This window comes from Mustela erminea, chromosome 14 (genome assembly GCF_009829155.1).
Source record: "Mustela erminea isolate mMusErm1 chromosome 14, mMusErm1.Pri, whole genome shotgun sequence".
Taxonomy (NCBI): domain Eukaryota; kingdom Metazoa; phylum Chordata; class Mammalia; order Carnivora; family Mustelidae; genus Mustela; species Mustela erminea.
Window position 1 is genome coordinate 57,071,463 of NC_045627.1, and position 20,206 is coordinate 57,091,668.

General features: G+C 34.1%; 1 protein-coding gene across 5 annotated transcripts in view; it reads left to right on the top strand.

Moving 5' to 3' along the window:
- Positions 1-20,206, top strand: part of HECTD2 (HECT domain E3 ubiquitin protein ligase 2) — an 89,367-nt gene that overhangs the window by 54,960 nt on the left and 14,201 nt on the right. For 4 of the 5 annotated variants that reach the window (XM_032312704.1, XM_032312703.1, XM_032312706.1 and 1 more), the window contains exons 6-14: positions 1,358-1,422; positions 5,542-5,587; positions 7,274-7,383; positions 8,806-8,954; positions 10,137-10,260; positions 12,858-12,954; positions 16,103-16,210; positions 17,092-17,224; positions 18,097-18,185. In XM_032312704.1, coding sequence (XP_032168595.1) covers positions 1,358-1,422; positions 5,542-5,587; positions 7,274-7,383; positions 8,806-8,954; positions 10,137-10,260; positions 12,858-12,954; positions 16,103-16,210; positions 17,092-17,224; positions 18,097-18,185 — 921 coding nt within the window. Of the gene's footprint in view, positions 1-1,357; positions 1,423-5,541; positions 5,588-7,273; positions 7,384-8,805; positions 8,955-10,136; positions 10,261-12,857; positions 12,955-16,102; positions 16,211-17,091; positions 17,225-18,096; positions 18,186-20,206 lie in introns of those variants that run through there. The other variant, XR_004278598.1, reaches the window with a different exon arrangement.

Here is a 20,206-nt window from a genome sequence, read left to right on the forward strand (position 1 = left end):
AGGAGTTGACTTTTTTTTTTTTTCTTAATTCATAAGCATGGTATATCCCTCCAATTACTTAGATCTTCTTTAGTTTTTCTTGGTGATACTTAGTAGTTTTCTGGATAAATGTCTTATACATATCTTGTTACATTTAGTACTAGTACTTGATTTTTTTGATGCTATTGTGGTTTTCATTTTCTAATTACTAGTATATAGAAATACTCTCATATATTTATCTTTATTTACCCTGCCAAATTCACCCATTAATTCTAGTAGTGCATCAATAGATTTATTTGGATTTTCTATATAGACAGTCCTGTCGTTTGTGAAAAATGAGACTTTTCACCTCTTCAGTCCTTTTATCTTGCATGTTATGGATGGATAGATGTAAGTATTTGCCTTATTGCTCAGGCTAGGACCTCTTGTAAAATTCTAAATAAAAGGAGAAATAGCAAATATCTTTGTCTTTTTCCTAATCTTGGTACTTTACTCTTAAATACATGAAAAGGTACCTAATAATAATTTTCATGAGAGAAATGTAAATAACATTACACATCTGTTCAAAAGGAGTAAAAAGTTTTTAAGTACTGAATTGGCAATATTGTGGAGCAACTGGAACTTTCATACCCTAATGAGGTAAGTATAAACTAGTACAACTGCTTTGGAAAATTGCTGGCATTATTTACTAATACTAAGCATATACATATACTGTGACCCAAAATGTTCCACTCCTAGGACATTTGTCTGACCTCTTTTGACTTGGAATGATGTCAGTGTTTTATAGACACTAAAAAATTAAATCTACAACATAAGGGGAAAACTCCCTAAAATGGAAATAAGATTTTTTTTAAGTAATTGAATTGTTAAACTATATAGGAATGTTACTTTATATCCTTTCCAAATCCAGTAATGAATTTCATTGTACTTAATGTACTTAATTTCATTGTACTTAATAATGAATTATGGATCTACCTGCGAATTATAACTTGTTAAAGTAGTAATAAGTATATTTAATATATGCAGTCATTTTATATTGTTAAACATGCTACTCTCTGACTCGTATTCATGATTTTATCCTGCCAATCCAGGGAAAGGAAATTTTTTTCAGTTATATAAAACTGATGGTGGTCATCAAAGGGCCACCATATACGTTTGTGTGGTTTGTATGCACGGCACATTCCCGGGGCATTCTAATTGTAATCTTTGTCATTGGTGCTCTAGCCCTCTCAGATGTGAAAATGATACCACCATAAGTGGCAGTCCTCAGTCAGCAAGTCTGATTTCTCTATTGAAACACATCTATAAATATAATTAACATATAAAAGTGACCTAAGCACCTAATCCTAATTATTTTATGGTTTTCTTTTCCCTATAGCCTCAAGACATTCAGAAGACAGTATTGAAGGGAATCATTAACAGCCTACTACAAGAATGGAAAGGGTAATTTTAACTAATACTTAGCTAATCAATATAGATATTAATTTCCACATCCCATACATCTTTAATATATATGCGTGCATTTTACTCTCAGAAAAGATCTTAGTTGTTTTAAAAACAGAGATCTGAAATTATAAAATATTCATGGCAAAAAAAAAAAAGCACTTATGACAAAGCTTTTTAATGAGATTTCTGACTTCTCAGGAGGGTCTATATGTAGGCCTCACAGGATCTGTGAATCCTTTAAAATTATATATAAGTTGTTATGTACAGATATATGTATGTTATAAAAATGGGATGGGTAGTTACATTATTAACCTAGAATTAAATCTATGGACATTAAATTTAGCTTTGGATTTCTTGGTAGCTAGAGCAAAATCTTTCTTCTTTCTAATATAAGGAAATGTAAGTTTGGCTACTGAAATATTTTTTTCCTGGAACTAAATCTTGAATCACTATATAAGGAATGATGGCAATGTAACTGATAATATTAGAATATCCCTGGATATGCAGAATACAACAATATATTTTGAAAAGTCCATATTATCTAAATTGGTATTATTTAAGTAGCATATAACTTAAATAATAGCTTCTACTAAAGCCAAAGGAATAACATTAAATTATAATTCAAGTGTTTATATTAAGCCCCATTTAAAAATAATATCAAAATTATTAAATGTTAGGGGATACCTGGGTGGCTCTGGCAGTTGAGCATCTGACTCTTGGTTTCGGCACAGGTCATGGGATCCAGCCCCACATTGGGCTCCATACCAGTGAGGATCTGCTTGAGATTCTCTCCCTCTGCCCACCTCCCATTCATGCGTACACTCTCTCAAATAAATAAATAAATCTTTTAAAAAATTATTAAATGTTAAACATACCCCATATTTTTAAATAACATTGCTCTGATTTTTAAAGAAATTCATGGTTATTACAGAAAACCTAGAAAAGTCACCGCTAGTATTATAAAAAAAGTAAACATGTTAACATTTTGCCATCTTTATTTTTCTGGTCATCTTTTTGAAACAACTGAAATCATACTGTATAGTTTGATATGATTTTTAACAGTATTTTTCCTAATTTGTCATTACAGTAATAAATTAGCATTTTCCTTAAATTGTGTGATTTTGGTTGAACCCGTAGTGCTTCCCTGAAAATGAAGAGAGATTTAGAGTGTGGGAGAGCTCCTGAGAGGAGGAAGCCCAATGGCCTAACCCCGCCCTGGTCTGAGTCCACTCCCATAAGCACACTCTCACCGCTTTCCAACCATGCTCCTCAGAAGTGTGCCTGAGACAGATTAAATGATAGTTCAGTGTGATTTATCTATCAAAGGAGCATGTGGTCTTTACCCAAAAATCTTGTTGGATTTTTATTTTTTCATTTTTATTTATTTTTATTTTTTTTTATCCAAAATTCTTTTGGATTTTTTTATAACAACGAGATCTAAAGTTTACTATTTATTATTAAGGGCTAGGCTCCTTTCTAACAATCTTCTGTTTTTTTCTCATTGAATCTTCACTGCAATTTTATGAAATATGTAATATGATTATTTTCATTTCACAATGAAGGAAACAATTTACAGAATAGTTAAAGAAATTGCCCCAATTAACACAGTAAGTGCCTGAGTCAGGATTAGAACCTAAGCAGTCTGGCGAACAGCCTGTGATCTCAACCACAACTTCAATACCCAGAGCTATGTGCTACATTAAAACAGTAGTGCATGGGACAGGAACTTGGAAATTGTTATGGTATTGCTATAAAATGGAAAAAATAGGGCTTGCCTATCACCAGGAATTTTAATATTTATGAATTGCCTTGAGTTTTACAGTATTTTCAAATTGGGGCACCTGGATGGCTCAGATGGTTAGTGTCTACCTTTGGCTCAGATCATAATCTCTGGGCCCTGGGACAGAGCCTCATGTTAGGTTCTCTGCTCAGTAGGGAGCCTTCTTCTCCCTCTCCCTCTGCCTCTCCCCCTGCTTGTTCTCTCTCTCTATGTCCCTATCTCTCTCTCTCTCATAAATAAAATCTTGAAAATAAATAAATAAAAGTATTTTCAAATATAATTTCTAAAACGTAACAGTAGTCCCATTTAGAAAATGGTCTGACAATTATGTAGAAATTATAGACAGAAATAATTTAGATTTGATTTAAACCTGAACAGTTTAAATCATTATTTGATCAAGTAATTCTTCCACAAAGAAATGTTACTAAATATTTTTATATATGTGTGTGTATACAAATGTCAAATTTTAACACATGTTATCTATTTATATTTCAGACTATGTAGCTTTGCATTTTGTAAAGGTCATTTTGTACGTTTGGGGCAGTGGTTTATGTTTTCAGATTTATTTTGTAACTATAACAGAAAAATAAGTAATCATTTGGTCATTTTATTTTCTTAAAGGAAGTAAGGAGATACTCGGAGGTGAGCCTTTTTTTCCCCCAGCATTTAATTTTGAAAAATTTCAAGCCATAGAAAAGTTAATGAGAACTCCTATACCTTTCACCGAGATTCACCAGTTGTTAATTTTAGGCCACATTTGCTTTTTGCTTTTTCTCCCTGTGGGTGTGAGTGTGTGCATAATTATTTCTTTTAGTAAATGGAAGACATCATGACACTTAACCTCGAATTGCTTCAGCATGTATTTCTCAATAATCTATTCCTACATAACCATAACACAGTATCACACCAGACAAATTTAATGTTTTTTCTTATAGTACTCTCTAAAATGCAGTCCACATTTAAATTACCCCAGTTGTCTCAAACGTGTTCTTTAGGGGGCGCCTGAGTGGCTCAGTGGGTTAAAGCCTCTGCCTTTGGCTCAGATCATGATCCCAGGGTCCTGGGATCGAGCCCCGCGTGGGCTCTCTGCTCCGCAGGGAGCCTGCTTCCTCCCCTCTCTCTCTGCCTGCCTCTCTGCCTACTTGTGATCTCTCTCTGTCAGATAAATAAATAAAATCTTAAAAAAAAAAAGTGTTCTTTAATATCTGGGTTTTGGACACATCAAGGATCATGAATTGAATCTGGTAGTCATATAGGTGAACCACTATTAATCCAAGAAGTTACTTCAGGGTATTTGTGAGAGTCCATTCAATAGATCCTGAGAGGGCAAGAAAGAAACACTCATCGGCTTCGGGAATAACAAAAACTCTTGGTCAAATCTGACAATGTAAAGATCCAGATTTATATGGGGAAAAAATTACAAATCAGTTACTTCTCAAAGGTATTCAAATACGAATCTAATTTCAAATTTAGACACATACTAGATGCATTTACCTTGTGATTTGATTTGCAAACATTTCTGTATCATTTCAGAAATAGATAAATACAAGCATATTTTCTTTCTTTAGTGCATCAGTGTTTTTAAGTGAGAAACAGCTATCCTTTATTAAAACAAAAATGTAAGTACTCTAAAATTGTTGTTTTTTTAAAAGGTTTTATTTATTTATTTGATTAACAGAGATTATAAGTAAACAGGCAGGCAAAGAGAGAGGATGAAGCAGGTTCCCCGCTGAGCAGAGAGTCCGATGTGGGGCTCGATCCCAGGACCCTGAGATCATGAGCTGAGCCAAAGGCAGAGGCTTTAACCCACTAAGCCATCCAGGCACTCCAAAATTGTTGATTACTTATCAGGCTCTTAACTCCTTCCTGAGTTAGTCATAAAACAGTATAGCCTATTTAATTTACCTTTCTTTTTTAAGATTTTATTTGTTTATTTGAGAGAGAGAAATCATGTGAGAGCATGAGTTGGGGGGAGGGGCAGAGAGAGAATCTCAAGCAGACCCCATGCTGATTTCGGAGCCTGACACAGGGCTCCATCTCACAACCTGAGACTGTGACCCACGCTGAAATCAAGAGTCATGCTTAACCGAGTGAGCCCCCCATGCGCCCCTACTTAACTCATATTTTAGGTGTCTTCAGAACCAGCCAAGAGTAAGCACAGAAGAACCTATATTCCCAGCATACTATGAATATGTTACTGTCTAAGTAATCATACATATGAAGTCTCATTTTTGGCTTTTACCAGCTCAGTTCTCACAAAAACATGTATTATTTTTTGTTAGCTGCTGTAAGATTAAATACTAATCTGTAATCAATTATGCATATTTCTTTTACAGTCCACGAACAAAAGATGATCTTAGAGCATATTTTATACTTTTACAGGTAAGAAAGCAAGAATTGAAGTTGTCTAATTCAGATCTCCGTCTATGCGTGTGTTAAGGGAAATGATATCAAGTACTAAGTATTATTTTGTGGAATGTTACTGATAGTTTTTAGATTATAGTGTAACCAGAGCATTAAGGTTATAACAAATAAACAATGGGAAGCTAAATTATCTTTTGGATTAAAATTTTAATGTAGTTCTTGCCTTTGTGCTGTAGTATTCAGGATCAAGCAGAATGGAAGCATCTCTGCTTCATCCAGTCAACCTCTTATAACTAGCTTAAATGGGCTTCAGAACTTTCTTTGATTTCCCAACTAGTAGGTTTCTAACTTCTCTAGGTATTTTAAATAAATGCTTCCATTAGAATTCTAATGGAGAAATAAAGGTGGTTGCTTATGTTTGCTAAGGCAAACGTGATGAACTTTTTCCTCTTGAGAGATACAGATTCGTAGATACAAAAAAATAAGGTCTAAGACAAATAATAACCAATTTTTAGTTTGTATTATTTTCTGAGAAAGAAGTATGTTATTACATAGCCAGCATACTGCTTTTGTATTAGTCTTTACAATTTACAAAAGCTGTTTGTGTATATTATTATCTCATTCAAAGGTAAAACATTATGTTAAGTAAGATGAAGTGTTTAGTTAAATATTATGTCCAATAAAAGGAAATACGCACATTAGGAATAAAAAGGGAAGAAAGGAAAAAAGTAAAAGTGGGAAAAACGCAAGTAGACAAGAGGTAGTGGAAAGATACAAGAACGGAAAGTAGAGAAGTAGGAAAGACAAAAGCAAAACGAGAAGAAAGGGAGGAAGTGTATGTAGATAGTAAAAGCTAGAGAAATGACAAGTGAAGTTCAGATTTTTTGAGTGAGTCTGTGTGTCTGCCAAAAGCTCTGCCCTTGACACTGTCTCAGGAGCACCACCAGGTGAGGCTGTCTGCGAGAGGCACTCTCTGGGTTTGAATTTGCCCTTGCCAGTAAGTCAATTTCGAAGAATACATGGTGCTCTCTTAGCTGCCACAATTTCAGTTTATTTTTCAGTAATACTCATTTTTTCTGTGAAGCTCTGAAATGCACATAGTCATAAGAGTTTAGGTTGTAGAGATGTAACTAGAGGCTTTAAGCACTCCTTCAGTGTCCCTTTGACATTTGAAAGATGTCAGGTGCAGTGTTGTGGCTCTCTCCTTGTTCTTTGTGAAATGTGCCACTAATTCATTTCACAGTGGCAGAGGTTACACAACCAGTTCTTACTTTTTCTAGCATTCTTTTTTTCTTTGATCAAGGAAGAACAGGTTTTTTTGTTTAATTGGATAATAGTGATTACCATGGAGCTAGGAGCCTTACATACATTTTCTTTTTTACTACTTAAGTAAGATAGATACTATCATTCCTATTTTAGAGATGGGGAAATTGAGACTCAAAGTTAAGGAACATGCCTAAGTGGTAGAATCAGTCCTCAGGCCCAGATCTGTCTAAAAGCCCATGCTCTTTCTGCTACAGCCAAAAATCAAAGTTTCTGTTAATTAAACAATTAAACAAATAGATTATTGTTTTACAGGTTTTCACCCAGTATTTCATAATCTCAAATTTAGTTTCCTAATTTACCACTTAGCTCATTAAGCTTAGTGTCTTTCCTTTCATGTTAACAAAATTTTAACACAATTATCTTTAATATCTTTTTCAGAATCCTCAATTTAATAATACATCTACGTATGTCATCTATGCTCACTTGCTACGACAGATAGCTACCTTAGTGGAAGCTGATCATCATTTCCTAGTTCACTGGTTTAAAAAGTAAATCATTCTATCATATTAATAAGAACTCGTATAATCGTACAGTTTCAAGTTTGATATTAGTGATTTTATAATAAACTATATTTAAATGTTTTCAGGTCTCTAGAAATGATCTTCTAATTAACAGTACTTCAAAGCCAATTATAAACATATCCTTTAGTACCACTGAGAGAATAATTAAAAATCTATGTTTAAAGCAAGTAACCATTTTGCTGGTGCAAACTGTTGTTGAGGTTTCTGTCCACTGCTTTCTCTTATTACACAGCACCTGCCTGTCAGTGGTTTTCTTATATCTGAAAGTGGTAACTGGATTTTCTCAGATACTGTTTCAATTTGTGTCGTTTTATTTCCTATTTTTGTCAGTCAGTCTCACCATTACTTACATAGTGCCTTTTCCTTACCTAATAATGTCATCATAAACTATAGTTTAGCCATCAGTATCAATTTATAAAACAATACAGTCTGGTTTTTTCATAGAGCTGTACTCACATAAACAATGACTTTTCTCCATGATTGAGAAAATGTTAGAGGCAAAATATTTTCAGAATTAATTTTAAATACAGTCAGTTCTCATTATTCATGATATTTATGTTCTATAAAGTTACTGCTAACACTGAATTAACAGATACTGAATCATTGATCCTTTAGGACATAACAGGGTTAGGCTCCTATGAGCTGCTGGTCATAGTATTCCCATCAACTGATGAATACATGATCTTATTTTTAAAGCATTGTATGTAAAGACATCTTATTTGATAGAAGTTGTGGATTCACGAGCCTTGAACTTGCGACCAACAGCACTATGACTAATGTTTGAACCAATTTTATCTGCCACAAGTTTATTCTCCATAAGGTACCCCACATTCCTCTTGTATTTGAGAACAATAGACAGAACATTTTGGGAGCCATTTTAAAACACCAGAATTACTAACAGAAAAGCACAAAAATGTGGAAAACATGACACTAAGTAAACTGTGTAAAGAATACTCATTTATGGTATGGGAGCTAAAATAAGAAGGCAGAGTGTTTCTTTGTTCGACCTCAGCTGGGAATTATGCACATCTGCAAATGACCATGACTGAAAGCTCCACTAATACTGATTTTGGGGTTGCAATGAAATTTTAGCAAGTAGGCAAATTTGCAAATACTGAGTCTAAATATAACAAAGGTTGACTGAATATTAAAAGCCTTAAGAATGAAATGCTTAATGCTAATGTTACAGTAATTTTGGTGTTTATTTCTTATTTAAGAAACAATACTCCAGGTAAGATTTTGCATCTTTTCAAATATTTGGCAACTTAAGAAGTAGAGTTTGGGGGGGGATATTCTAAAATTTTATATGTACAGGATACACTTTGATATCTAACATATTGCCAAATAGAAAATGTGATTTGATTGGAATTGTTTCAAAATCTTTACCAGATTATCCCAGAAGAGGTTCAAACAATTGGTAGAGAGATTGCTGCAATTTATTTCTTTGCGCCTGTTTCCTGCAAAGCCTGAAGAATTTCCACCTATAACAAAGTGTTCCTGGTGGATCCCATCAGCATCCAAAGTGTTGGCTTTACTTAGTAGGTTTTATTACTCTATCTTCTCTTTTGTTAGATATTAAGGACATTTCTATAAGGATCTCAGAGTACTGTAGAGGCTTTCTTAAATTTTAAAACCTTCCTTTGAAGTGAAGAGTTGTAATTTATTTCCTGTTTTGATAATGAATTTCACATTTACTGTATAAGCATGAAAAAGCTTTATGCATTTTATTGGGCAGTATTCTGTATTCTGGCGGTCTTCTGCATGTGACTTACTAAGTAGAGACCCCTAAGAAAGCAGGAACTTGTGTTGATTCCCAAGAACTTCTAGGAGAGAACACACTGATGGGAAAGTATGTGAGGCAGTGCTCACCTGTGTACTCCCTTTACTATACTCTTCTAATCCCTACCACAAGTTTTTTAAATAAAAGTAAGAAATGATTGGCTGTATCTGAACCACCATTTTTTTTTTAACATTTTATTTATTTGAGAGAGAGAGAAAGAACATGAGCGGGGGAAGGGGCAGAGGGAGAAGTAGGCTCCCCGCTATGCAGAGAGCCCAGGTTGCAGGCTAGATCCCAGGACTCTGCTCTCATAACCTAAGCTGAAGGCAGGCACTTAACCTACTGAGCCACCCAGGCATTCCCCTGAACCGCAATTTAAAACTACATTTTAGGGCGCCTGGGTGGCTCAGTGGGTTAAGCCGCTGCCTTCGGCTCAGGTCATGATCTCAGGGTCCTGGGATCGAGTCCTGCATCGGGCTCTCTGCTCGGCAGGGAGCCTGCTTCCCTCTCTCTCTCTCTCTGCCTGCCTCTCCGTCTACTTGTGATTTCTCTCTGTCAAATAAATAAATAAAATCTTAAAAAAAAAAATAAAACTACATTTTAAATTTGGAGCTATTGGGGTGCCTGGGTGGCTCAGTGGGTTAAATCTTCTGCCTTCGGCTCAGGTTGTGATCCTGGGGTCCTGGGATCGAGCCCCGCATCGGGCTCTCTGCTCGGTGGGGAGCCTGCTTCTCCCTCTCTCTCTGCCTGCCTCTCTGCCTACTTGTGATCTCTGTCTGTCAAATAAATAAATAAAATCTTAAAAAAAATTTTTGGGGAGCTATAGTCACTTAAAATGGGAATTTCTAGATAAAGGCTATCTGGTGAGCATGAAAATGTTCTTGTTAGAATGAATCATGCGCATGTTAGAAAAGATCATTGTTAGAATTTATCTTTACAGATACTGCAAACAGTTTGGTTCATCCTCCCCTTATTCCTTATACTGATTTCTATAATTCAACATTGGATCACATTGATCTCATGGAAGAATACCACACCTGGCAGAGCTTTGGAAACTCTCACAGGTACAATCAGAAGCTCATTTTGATTACTTACCTAAATGAAATACTATTCAAAATAATGAGTGGATGTTTGTATAAATAAATTTAAGTATGCACATAACTTTGTATATAAACTTATAGTTTAGATAGCCAGCCTTGAAACATCATTATATTTCTTAAAGCATTTTCTTTTTCGTACATTTTGAATTTGTGTACATGTTAATTTGGTTTTAGTTTAACATCTTCTTTAGAAGGGAAAAGTTCTGTCTTAGTGTGCAAATTTCTTATATCTTCTTCTATATGCTACCATCCAGTACAGGGATCACAAACTTTCTCTGTAAAGTACTAGATGGTAAATATTTTTGGCTCTTTGGACTATACGAACTCTGGTATACCACTGTAACACAGAAACAACATTAGACAATATGTAAATAAACAAGTATGTCTGTCTCAGAAAACTTTCTGTACACAGGTGGTAGACCATATTTATCCCATGGTCCATAGTTCGCCAATGCCTGTTCTAAAACAGTAATTATACACATGCGTATATACACACGTACAGTTCTCTCCTTTTCTGCTTCATTCTGTCCCTTATACACAATATAAAAAGAATGGGAGTTATAGCAAAAGGGCTTTGCCTCAAATTCTTTATTATAGTAGTGTAATAGGTTTTCAAAAAGCTTGACCAAATTCTTTAATATACTGCACTCATATCCACACTCACAGTTTGGATTAAACCAGCATGACTAACCCAAACATAATTTATTCCCAGACCATGTGATACCTTGGAGAGTGTGTCTGTTCTAAAGGAGACTTAAGAGCTATGGTAGGGATATAAGTAATCTCAAAACCCCAAATTAGTTTATAAATTGGTTCAATCTGCCAGGGACCCTTTTTATCAGAATTGGCCAAAACCATAGACTGGCCTTTTAGACATATCTCTGTCCATAACTGAATACTCAGAACTAAACAAGAATTGTTTCTCAGACTTTGTTCTGTCCAATGGATATTTTCTTGAGAAAGTATTTATTTTACAAGCACCCTTTTTTCTCCAACTTTAATATAATCGTAATGTTGTAGGCAAAACCACAAAACAATTCTAAGAGTTACTGTGCATATTTTAGTGACACTTTTTAATACAGAGCTCTTCTAACCACTGTGCCACAGCACTGGGTACCAAGAAGGGCTTTCAGAGGACTGTTGATCCTATGATCCTTTCAGTTTAGGAGAAGCCAGCCTGGACTTAGAGGGGGACCTGGAGCCCAAGGGCAAGTCTCCTCTGGCAATGAGCAGCCACAACTGTTTATTTCAGTGTGTCACACACATAGTATTATGTGCATGACAAGGGAAGGGTTAAGCCACACCGTTTGAAAACATGGAATATTTTCAAAATTTTTTCAAAATATGTAATAAGACCAAGATATATATAGATATAGATAGATGTATAGATAGATGATAGATAGATAGACCTCATTTCCAAGCTTTTAGTTAGCACGTAGTGATATCAAAACTAAGACCAAGATATATATAGATATAGATAGATGTATAGATAGATGATAGATAGATAGACCTCATTTCCAAGATTTTAGTTAGCACGTAGTGATATCAAAACTAAGACCAAGATATATATAGATATAGATAGATGTATAGATAGATGATAGATAGATAGACCTCATTTCCAAGCTTTTAGTTAGCACGTAGTGATATCAAAACTGTTACACATTAGTACTGAACAACTTTATTAACAGTTGCATTCAGGAGAAAGTGGTTTTATTTGTGGTTCACACTAGGGCGATCTCCTTTTTCCTCATCACGCCTTCTTTGCACCCAGTACTTGACTATACTAGGATGGATTCCAGCTGTAACTCATGGATTCACTGCAGCCACTTCTGATGGAGTCTGTCTCCTGAAGTGTCACTGCAACCTACTAGTTCCCCCTAAATGCATTTCTCTCTGGGTAGTTTGTGGCTTTTTTATATACCACAGGATCAGCTCTGAAGGGAGAAAGTTAGTTATTTTCTTGACCTTTGATCATAATGTCCTGTCTTTACAAATATATACCATTTCATACTACTAACCATTAAATACAATGCCAGCAGCAACATACTTTTATTTTATTGATCTTAAATTTATTACTTTGCTTTTTACTACCATAGTTTTTGCTAGATTTCCTATTTCTGAAGCTTGCACATGAGAAATACCAGGTAATAATGGATTTTTATAGTAATTTCTGTGCATGAACTTTCTGTCCTAATCCTCCTTCATGAGCACTTCTGCCTCTGGGTTCTGGTGTTGGCCATATTCTCTCAGGTAATGATCTATAGGTGACTGTACATAAACTGAAATGATTTGTGTGAACCATATAAGTGGTTAGTGCATTTCCAAATGTTAGCTGTAGATTCCTCTAGAGAGTGAACACACAGCACGTCTAGTAATGATATGGACTTCACAAGGCTGTGGGGATTAAAAGAAATGATGCACATAAAATCATTTTGTAAATGGTAAAACACAATACAAAAGTGATGTTTTATATTGTTAGGAGGGGTACCTTAGATATTCCCTTAGTATAATTTTGCTAAAAATACACCATTTTGCTTTTTCTGTTTTCACTTGTTGAGCAGGTTTTCCTTCTGTCAGTACCCATTCGTTATTTCTATAGCTGCAAAAAAAATCATTATTCAAAGAGACTCAGAACAACAGATGATAAGCATCGCAAGGGTAAGCCAGCTACAAAAACATTTATGCTGACTATAATCAATATAGTAAATAATTTAATAAATAAATCAAATGTCTTGTGAATTGTTCTAGCATAATCAGGAAATGTTAAAAGTAAAATTCATTTTATAACTCCCTCCAAAAGTGCTTAAACCTGTTCACGATATAGGAAAGAGATAACCCCTCATCAGGTTCTCATTATATTATAAATAGAGCAGGAAGATGAAATCCCTCTCACAGACCAAAGTACTGGGAACCTGTTGGACATCATTCTGTGGATCCCATTTTCGAACTCGATGGTAGCCAGCAGAGCACTGGGGAAGACTGCAGTGAGGGCAAGTGGTGTCCTTAAGAGTACACCACTCAAACCACAGCAGCGTGTTCTAGGTTTTAAGAAAATCAAATAGAAAAAAAAAAAATTAGAGGATATGTACAACCTTGGGAAACAGAAATATGTCCCAAAGAATTGAAAGATGTTTTATGGATTCTTAGGAAACCAAAAGGCATGGAGACCTACAGAAACTGGGGTAGGAGTCTGACTGGCTGTAGGCAGACCATGCAGCAGGAGGAAGTTTATCTCTGGACCTATCTTTATCCCCCTTCTCTGCCCACCAGCCCTTGTGTCTCAGCACAACTCAGTGAAGTTAGGTTTGTTTTCTAAGAGATACAGACTGAGAGAGCAGTTTTTCTCTTATTAGAGGGCTAGACTATACATTTCAATGCTCATATGTTTTGAGTACCTGCTTTCAGGACACTCACTATTTTAAATAGGGAAGGTTGTTAGTAATCTTAAAGAGATCCTCAGAGTAAAAAGAAATGATTTTCATGTCTTGTCCAAGAATATAAAAACATTCCTAAAGTATAAATTATAATACTTTAAAATGCTTTAAAAAATAAGAAAAGTTTATTCTTCAGTAATTCAGTTCCCAGAAGGTGAGTATTTTTTTCTATCACAGAGCAGGACAAAAGATTTGAGTGACTGGTGACATCCCAGAGTCAGCTTACACTGACTATGAGAATATTAGAAGAAACATTATTGCCTGTGTGTACCAAGGGAGTTCCAAAGCCACTCTACCTCCCTGAAAAGTAAATTTAAACAGGTATATTTGGCATCAGAATTACTACTTAATCTCGGGTAGATATTGGCTCAAAGATTAGTCTATATTGGCATTTTGGCAATTTCTGTTAGCTGCATTTGTGTAATTTCATGTGCCTTTTTAGAACTTTTTTACTTTGGGCTATAACTTTTTTATATTTGTAAAAAAAAAGTCTGAAAAGCTAGAATTTTATCTCAGTTCCCCTGAGCAGTTTTCTGCCATGTCACTCACACTTAAAACAGCAAATATCTTCTTTAATGAAATTTTCTTCTAATTAAAAGGAGAGTGGCAGCTGTAGACTCTGTCACAGGCTGTCTTCCACAGAGCATGGACACAAATGAGTAGAGACTGAAGAGTTAAGTGCCATTATCTGTTCTTCTGCTTGTTGCCCAACATTTTAAGTTGTAAACTGCCACATCACTTGGAATTAATGGCTGGTGATTATTTTGACAAAGGGACAGACATCCTTATAGGTAGTTAATGTAAACGAGAGTTTATATGGTATCTGAAGCTGCGAAAGAGATTCCCCAACCTAAAAATAACCTCCTCATCAGACTGTATCTAAATTCTACCTTTTAGCGATTATTTCATTCATTCCAAGCATTTTCTATTAAATATTGCTGATGGAAGGAGTAGCCACTAAGCCTTGGCTACCATTAGCATCTTAGTATAAATTTGTTTGCTGGATATTTCCAGTGTGGTGGCTTTCCAGGAGTTAGAGTATGAGTACAACATAGGAAATAAGGTTAGGACAGTAAGTCCATGAAATAGGAATATAGAGCAGTCCGAGCATCAGAGGCAGGACCCAGAGAAGAAGGGGGAAAAAATGCAAAACTATTAAAAGCCTTTAGAACTGGAAATTAGAGAAATGAAGTGCCCTGAATTAGTGTTTTATTGTAGTAATCTACAAAATCATGGACATAGCCTTATACAGATTTGTAGTATTAATTTATTTAGTTAAGTCTTTTGCTGCATTATTTAAAATATCTTGAAATGTCATCTTTAGTCTACAGTAATTTTTCTTTGCTACCAAAGAAGATGAAGTAGTGTGATAAAAATTATTTAATTAAATTATATAAGTTGGAATAAATTATATAAGCATGTAGACTTCCTATGATACTTATATATTTCTAATAAGTGTTTTTAATGTGTTTTTTACATACTCATTACTTATATTTTGAAAAACCATAGATTTTTAAAATTATCCCCATTTCCATTACCTGGACATTTCCATTACCCAAACATAACATATCCAAACTGTTAATATTTTAGTAAATTTTCTTTTGATATTTCTTCTCTATAATATCTTTAAAAGGCAACAGAATGAAACAGTTTTATATATATACTTTTGTTCCCTGCTTTTTCACTTGTACCTTTCTTAAATACTTTCCATATTATTTACATAATTACAGCCATCCATTTTAATAGTTGTATTATATTCCATTAGATACGTATATTATATATTTCTAAAGTGTTGCTTTTATAGCTAGTGCTGTGATGAACATCTCACTGTATATTTTTTGTGTTTAGAATTCCCAGAAGTGGAATTATTGAGACAAAGGGTATGAACATTGTTAATATTTCTAAATGTTGACAAATTACTTTCTAAAAGTAGACTGACTGTGCTTTTCCAGTAAATGCAATATCTAAAAAAGCTTAAGCCAGGTTTATCATAAGTAGTATATACCTCATTTCAAGTGTTCCCACTTTATGTTTATACTTATTAAACAAAAAAGCCTTGCTATTTGAGCAATGAGTCATCTGGAAACTTGTAATGCAACTTTCTTTACTATAGAAGGTGAATTATTTTTGGTCCTCCATTTTGGACCCCCTTTCATTACCATTGTTTCAAAATGAAAAGATACATATAATAAGTATATAATAGTAATTTGTATAATTGAGTATATGAAAATATTTATATGAGAGATGGTATAGAGAAGGATGTAAATGATTTTTATTATAGTGCTTAAATGTTTTAGTTGAAATTAAAATAAAAGCAAAAGTGAGTATAAATACAAGTAAAAGTAAAAATGTTTGCTTTCTTTTTTAAATAGCAAAGTCTGGTGGATAAAGTATCTCGAAGACAGAGACCTGATATGAACATGTTATTTCTAAATATGAAAGTAAGACGGACACATCTGGTTAGTGATTCGCTTGATGAGGTATAGATCATTTATTCCAAAATGGGACTAATTGATTAAAGTTTTAAATAAATTCTACAATGTGATATATTACTAAAGTCTTGGTAATCTGGTTTTCATTTTTGTATGTCAGTAAGTGTACTTCCTTATACTCTGGTGCTATTGTTAAAATCAGTTGTGGTGCTCGCTTCGGCAGCACATATACTAAAATCAGTTGTGTATTCACAATTAAGCCTTGTGTTCATTATTTATGTTTATTAATGGTTTGTTGTTAACTCCGCAGAAGAAGATTTTATATAGAACACTTAAGTGAGCATTTTTGTGTTTTTGAATGTGTAACTTAGATTCTGGACCCACCTTTGTCACTTGTTGGGTGTGTAATGAGTCATTTTAACTTCTCCAGGCCGGAGATTACTCCTCCTTAAACTTAGAGGTCTGACCTCCAGGGGATGTTGAGTGTACTTAGGCCCAAACATACTTTGGTTGTACGGAGCTTCATGTAGGTGTAGTGCTTCAGCCAGATCTTCTTGTGGTTATTATAAGATAATGGCTAATTTCATTATGTGATTTTTAAAATCAGGAATGAAAATTAAAGAAAAGGAAATTAAGTATTTTATGATATAAACTGCTAAATTAAAATCTTGGAAGCAACATGATACCAGGAGACAGTAACTTTGGGCAAGGTTTTTGACCCTCTAATTCTTTCTCTTGATCTCTACAACAAACATAATAATGTTTAATTCACATAGTAACTGACAAATTATTGGATGAACAGATGGAAGTGAGTTTTGTGACATTGTAAATAAAAATAAAGATTGCCTAATGCATTTCCCAGAATTGAAAAAGTTAATTTCCTTTTTACTGCCCTTTGTTCATCTCTACCATATAAATTTTTCAAATAGTTAACCCGGAAAAGAGCAGACTTAAAAAAGAAGCTGAAAGTTACATTTGTAGGAGAAGCTGGTTTGGACATGGGTGGCTTGACTAAAGAATGGTTCCTTCTTCTAATTCGCCAAATTTTTCATCCAGATTATGGTGAGTATTCAATTTTTATGAACAGTGTTTCTTCATAATTGTTAGATTAAGTAGGCACTGTTATTTTTAACCAGCCATATGAGTTTATAGATTTTTTTTTGTCAACCATAAATGTTGAATAATTTAAGGATGGTTATTTACATTTTTAAAAGTGAACAAACTGATGATTGAAATGTTCATTATCTTACTGGGAATCCTACACAATAAAGACTGAAAGTATATATTTACAAGACTGCATCCCCGTCTTTCCTGAATAAACCAAACGCATGAAAATTTGTTATTGAAATAAAGAACATGTAGAATTTAAAAACAAGATTTTATCTTGCTCCCCACGAATATTGGAGCCTCTTTCATTAGATTTTGAGCCATTTTGATAAATAAGAATTCATTAATTAATTTTTAAGACAAAAGTAAGCTTTGAAATTTTATCTTATTAGAGAAAATACCTATATAATCCTTAGTGTCTATAAAAGATTTTTCTTCAAAGTGAGTTTTAAGTATTTTTCTTACTCTTTATTTTGTATATGTGTATATATAACCTCTTTCTGGCAATGGAAAATAGAGATGACATGGATAAACTAAAATTAATTTTCATCATAATTTATAAAACTATCGTTTTTATAAAAGAAAATCAACTGATTTAGTTTTCTGTTTTTAACCCATTTATACCATTGGTTCAGAATGCCAATAAATAGTAAAATGCTCTTACACATCATTGTGCATATATTTTATATATTTTAACATGGAAGATGGTTTGTAATGGAACTATTGCTAAAATGTCTTATTTCTAATAAAGGAGGTGGTATCTACATTTTTAGTACTTTGATTTTTTTAATCAGTCATGTTAATAAAATTATGTTTCTTTTTTTTAGGCATGTTTACATATCACAAGGATTCACACTGCCATTGGTTTAGCAGTTTTAAATGTGATAACTATTCTGAATTCCGATTGGTTGGAATTGTATCCTTTAACCGTTCCACTAGGAGGTGCTAGTACACTAGAGATTTTGAATTTTATCTGAATTTTGGAAAGCTTTTCACATTAAGCCTTTTATTTGGATTTAACACTTTTGTCAAATTTACTAATAGATTTTCAGTTATTTGCAGTATCACAGCTATATGATATCACCAGACTCAATTAAAAGGAAATATAAATTTTTTATATTTTTCTCTGAAAATATCTAAATATAAAGTTATTTCTTATTTCACATGTTATCTGAATTCTCAGAAAATTAGGACATTTTTAAAATTAAAAGTATCTTTTCCATTTGTAATGAGCTATTTTTCTGTTCTTTTACTTTGTGCTTGTTTTGCTTAGTTTAATAAATTGAAATTGTGGAAATTAAATCTAGGCCTTTAAAATGCCCTTGAATCCGGAAACTTCCATAAAACTTAAAACTGAATGGAATGGGGATATTTAAAGTTTATGGCATTATTGTATAGTATTTTTTAAATTATACAAATCCTTGTGCCATCCTCTGATTCCTATCAGGTTGTAGTAGAGAGTACATTCCTGCATTGGGTAGGAGATTGGAAAAGATAACTGCCACATTAACTTTTTTAATTTTAAGAAATACAATTGTGGAAGAAAGGAGAGAATAGTAAATAAGTGAGCATGCACTGGAGATACCTAACTTAAAGGAGGGGAAAGTATCCGGCTTTAAGAAGTTTACCATCTAGGGGGCACCTGGGTGGCTCAGTAGGTTAAGCCTCTGCCTTCAGCTCAGATCATGATCCCAGAGTCCTGGGATTGAGCCCCGCATCAGAGCTCTCTGCTCGGTGGGGAGCCTGCTTCCCTCTCTCTACTCTCTGCCTACTTGTAATCTCTCTCTCTCTCTCTCTCTCTCTCTGTCAAATAAATAAATAAAATCTTTGAAAAAAAAAAATTACCATCTAGCTGGGCAGATGACCACCAATTCAAGGTCCCCAGTTCCCAAAGACTCATAACTCTGACATTAAATGCTAAGGAGTTCTGAGAAAGAAAACAGTCTGTGTATTCTTTCCAGAAAAGGTAGAGGTTTAAAAATGGAACCATTCTATCTGATTAGCACAAGGCTAGAGAGAGTAGGACACAGACTGGGAGAATGGTTAGAAACCAGGCTGCATTGTCCTGGACGTGGTGCAAAGGAGTGTGCAGGCCCCTTGATTGAAACAGAGGGCATCCTGGGAGTTACAGAGGACATCTTCAGCAGAGGAATCAGGAGTGATCTTAGAGAGGGCTTGGAATGTTCAGCTGCATTTGTTGGAATAAATCCTGAGGAAGGTATAGTAAAACTGAGAAAGTGGATAGAAGAAAGGTTAGCAGGGAGAAAACAGCACTTTACGATGGTAAACCTAATCTGAAATTATACATATGTCATCATGTCCAAAGGTCCAAAGCACCAAGTTCCATAATATGGAGTGCTCATCAATTCTTAAACGTCTGTTTTCACAGTGTTATCTACAGGAATCATTTGTTGAATGTTTCAGTTTCATTGAAGGCCCGAGTCACCAATACTTCTCACTACCCTTTAAGCTGTTTGAATTCCCTGATACACGTTTGTCATACTTTACATTCTTATCACAGCTTAGATTTGGATGATTATTTTGACTTTTTAATATTTATAATGCAGTATTAAATCTTACTTAGCTTAAATCGCATTTTTAGAATGTTGTTATCCATAAAATCATAAGTTTACTAATTGGCCTCCTTTGTGGTAGTCATTAGTTCCTATTCAAGGATTACCCAAAAAAGCGAGCACATTCAGCATATTTACACATGCTGCATATTTCAAGTTAATTAATTAAATTTAAAATTAACTGATTATAACTACTATCTCATTATTACGTGTATTTATCTCACATGCACACTCACAAAAAAAACTATAGAAAGTGAGATTGATGCTGAAAAATCATGATAATTCACAGGAAAAATAGGATTTGGTAATGGATTATGATCATGTAAGTAGGTGATAGATCTGTCAAAAGTGAGAAATAAAAATT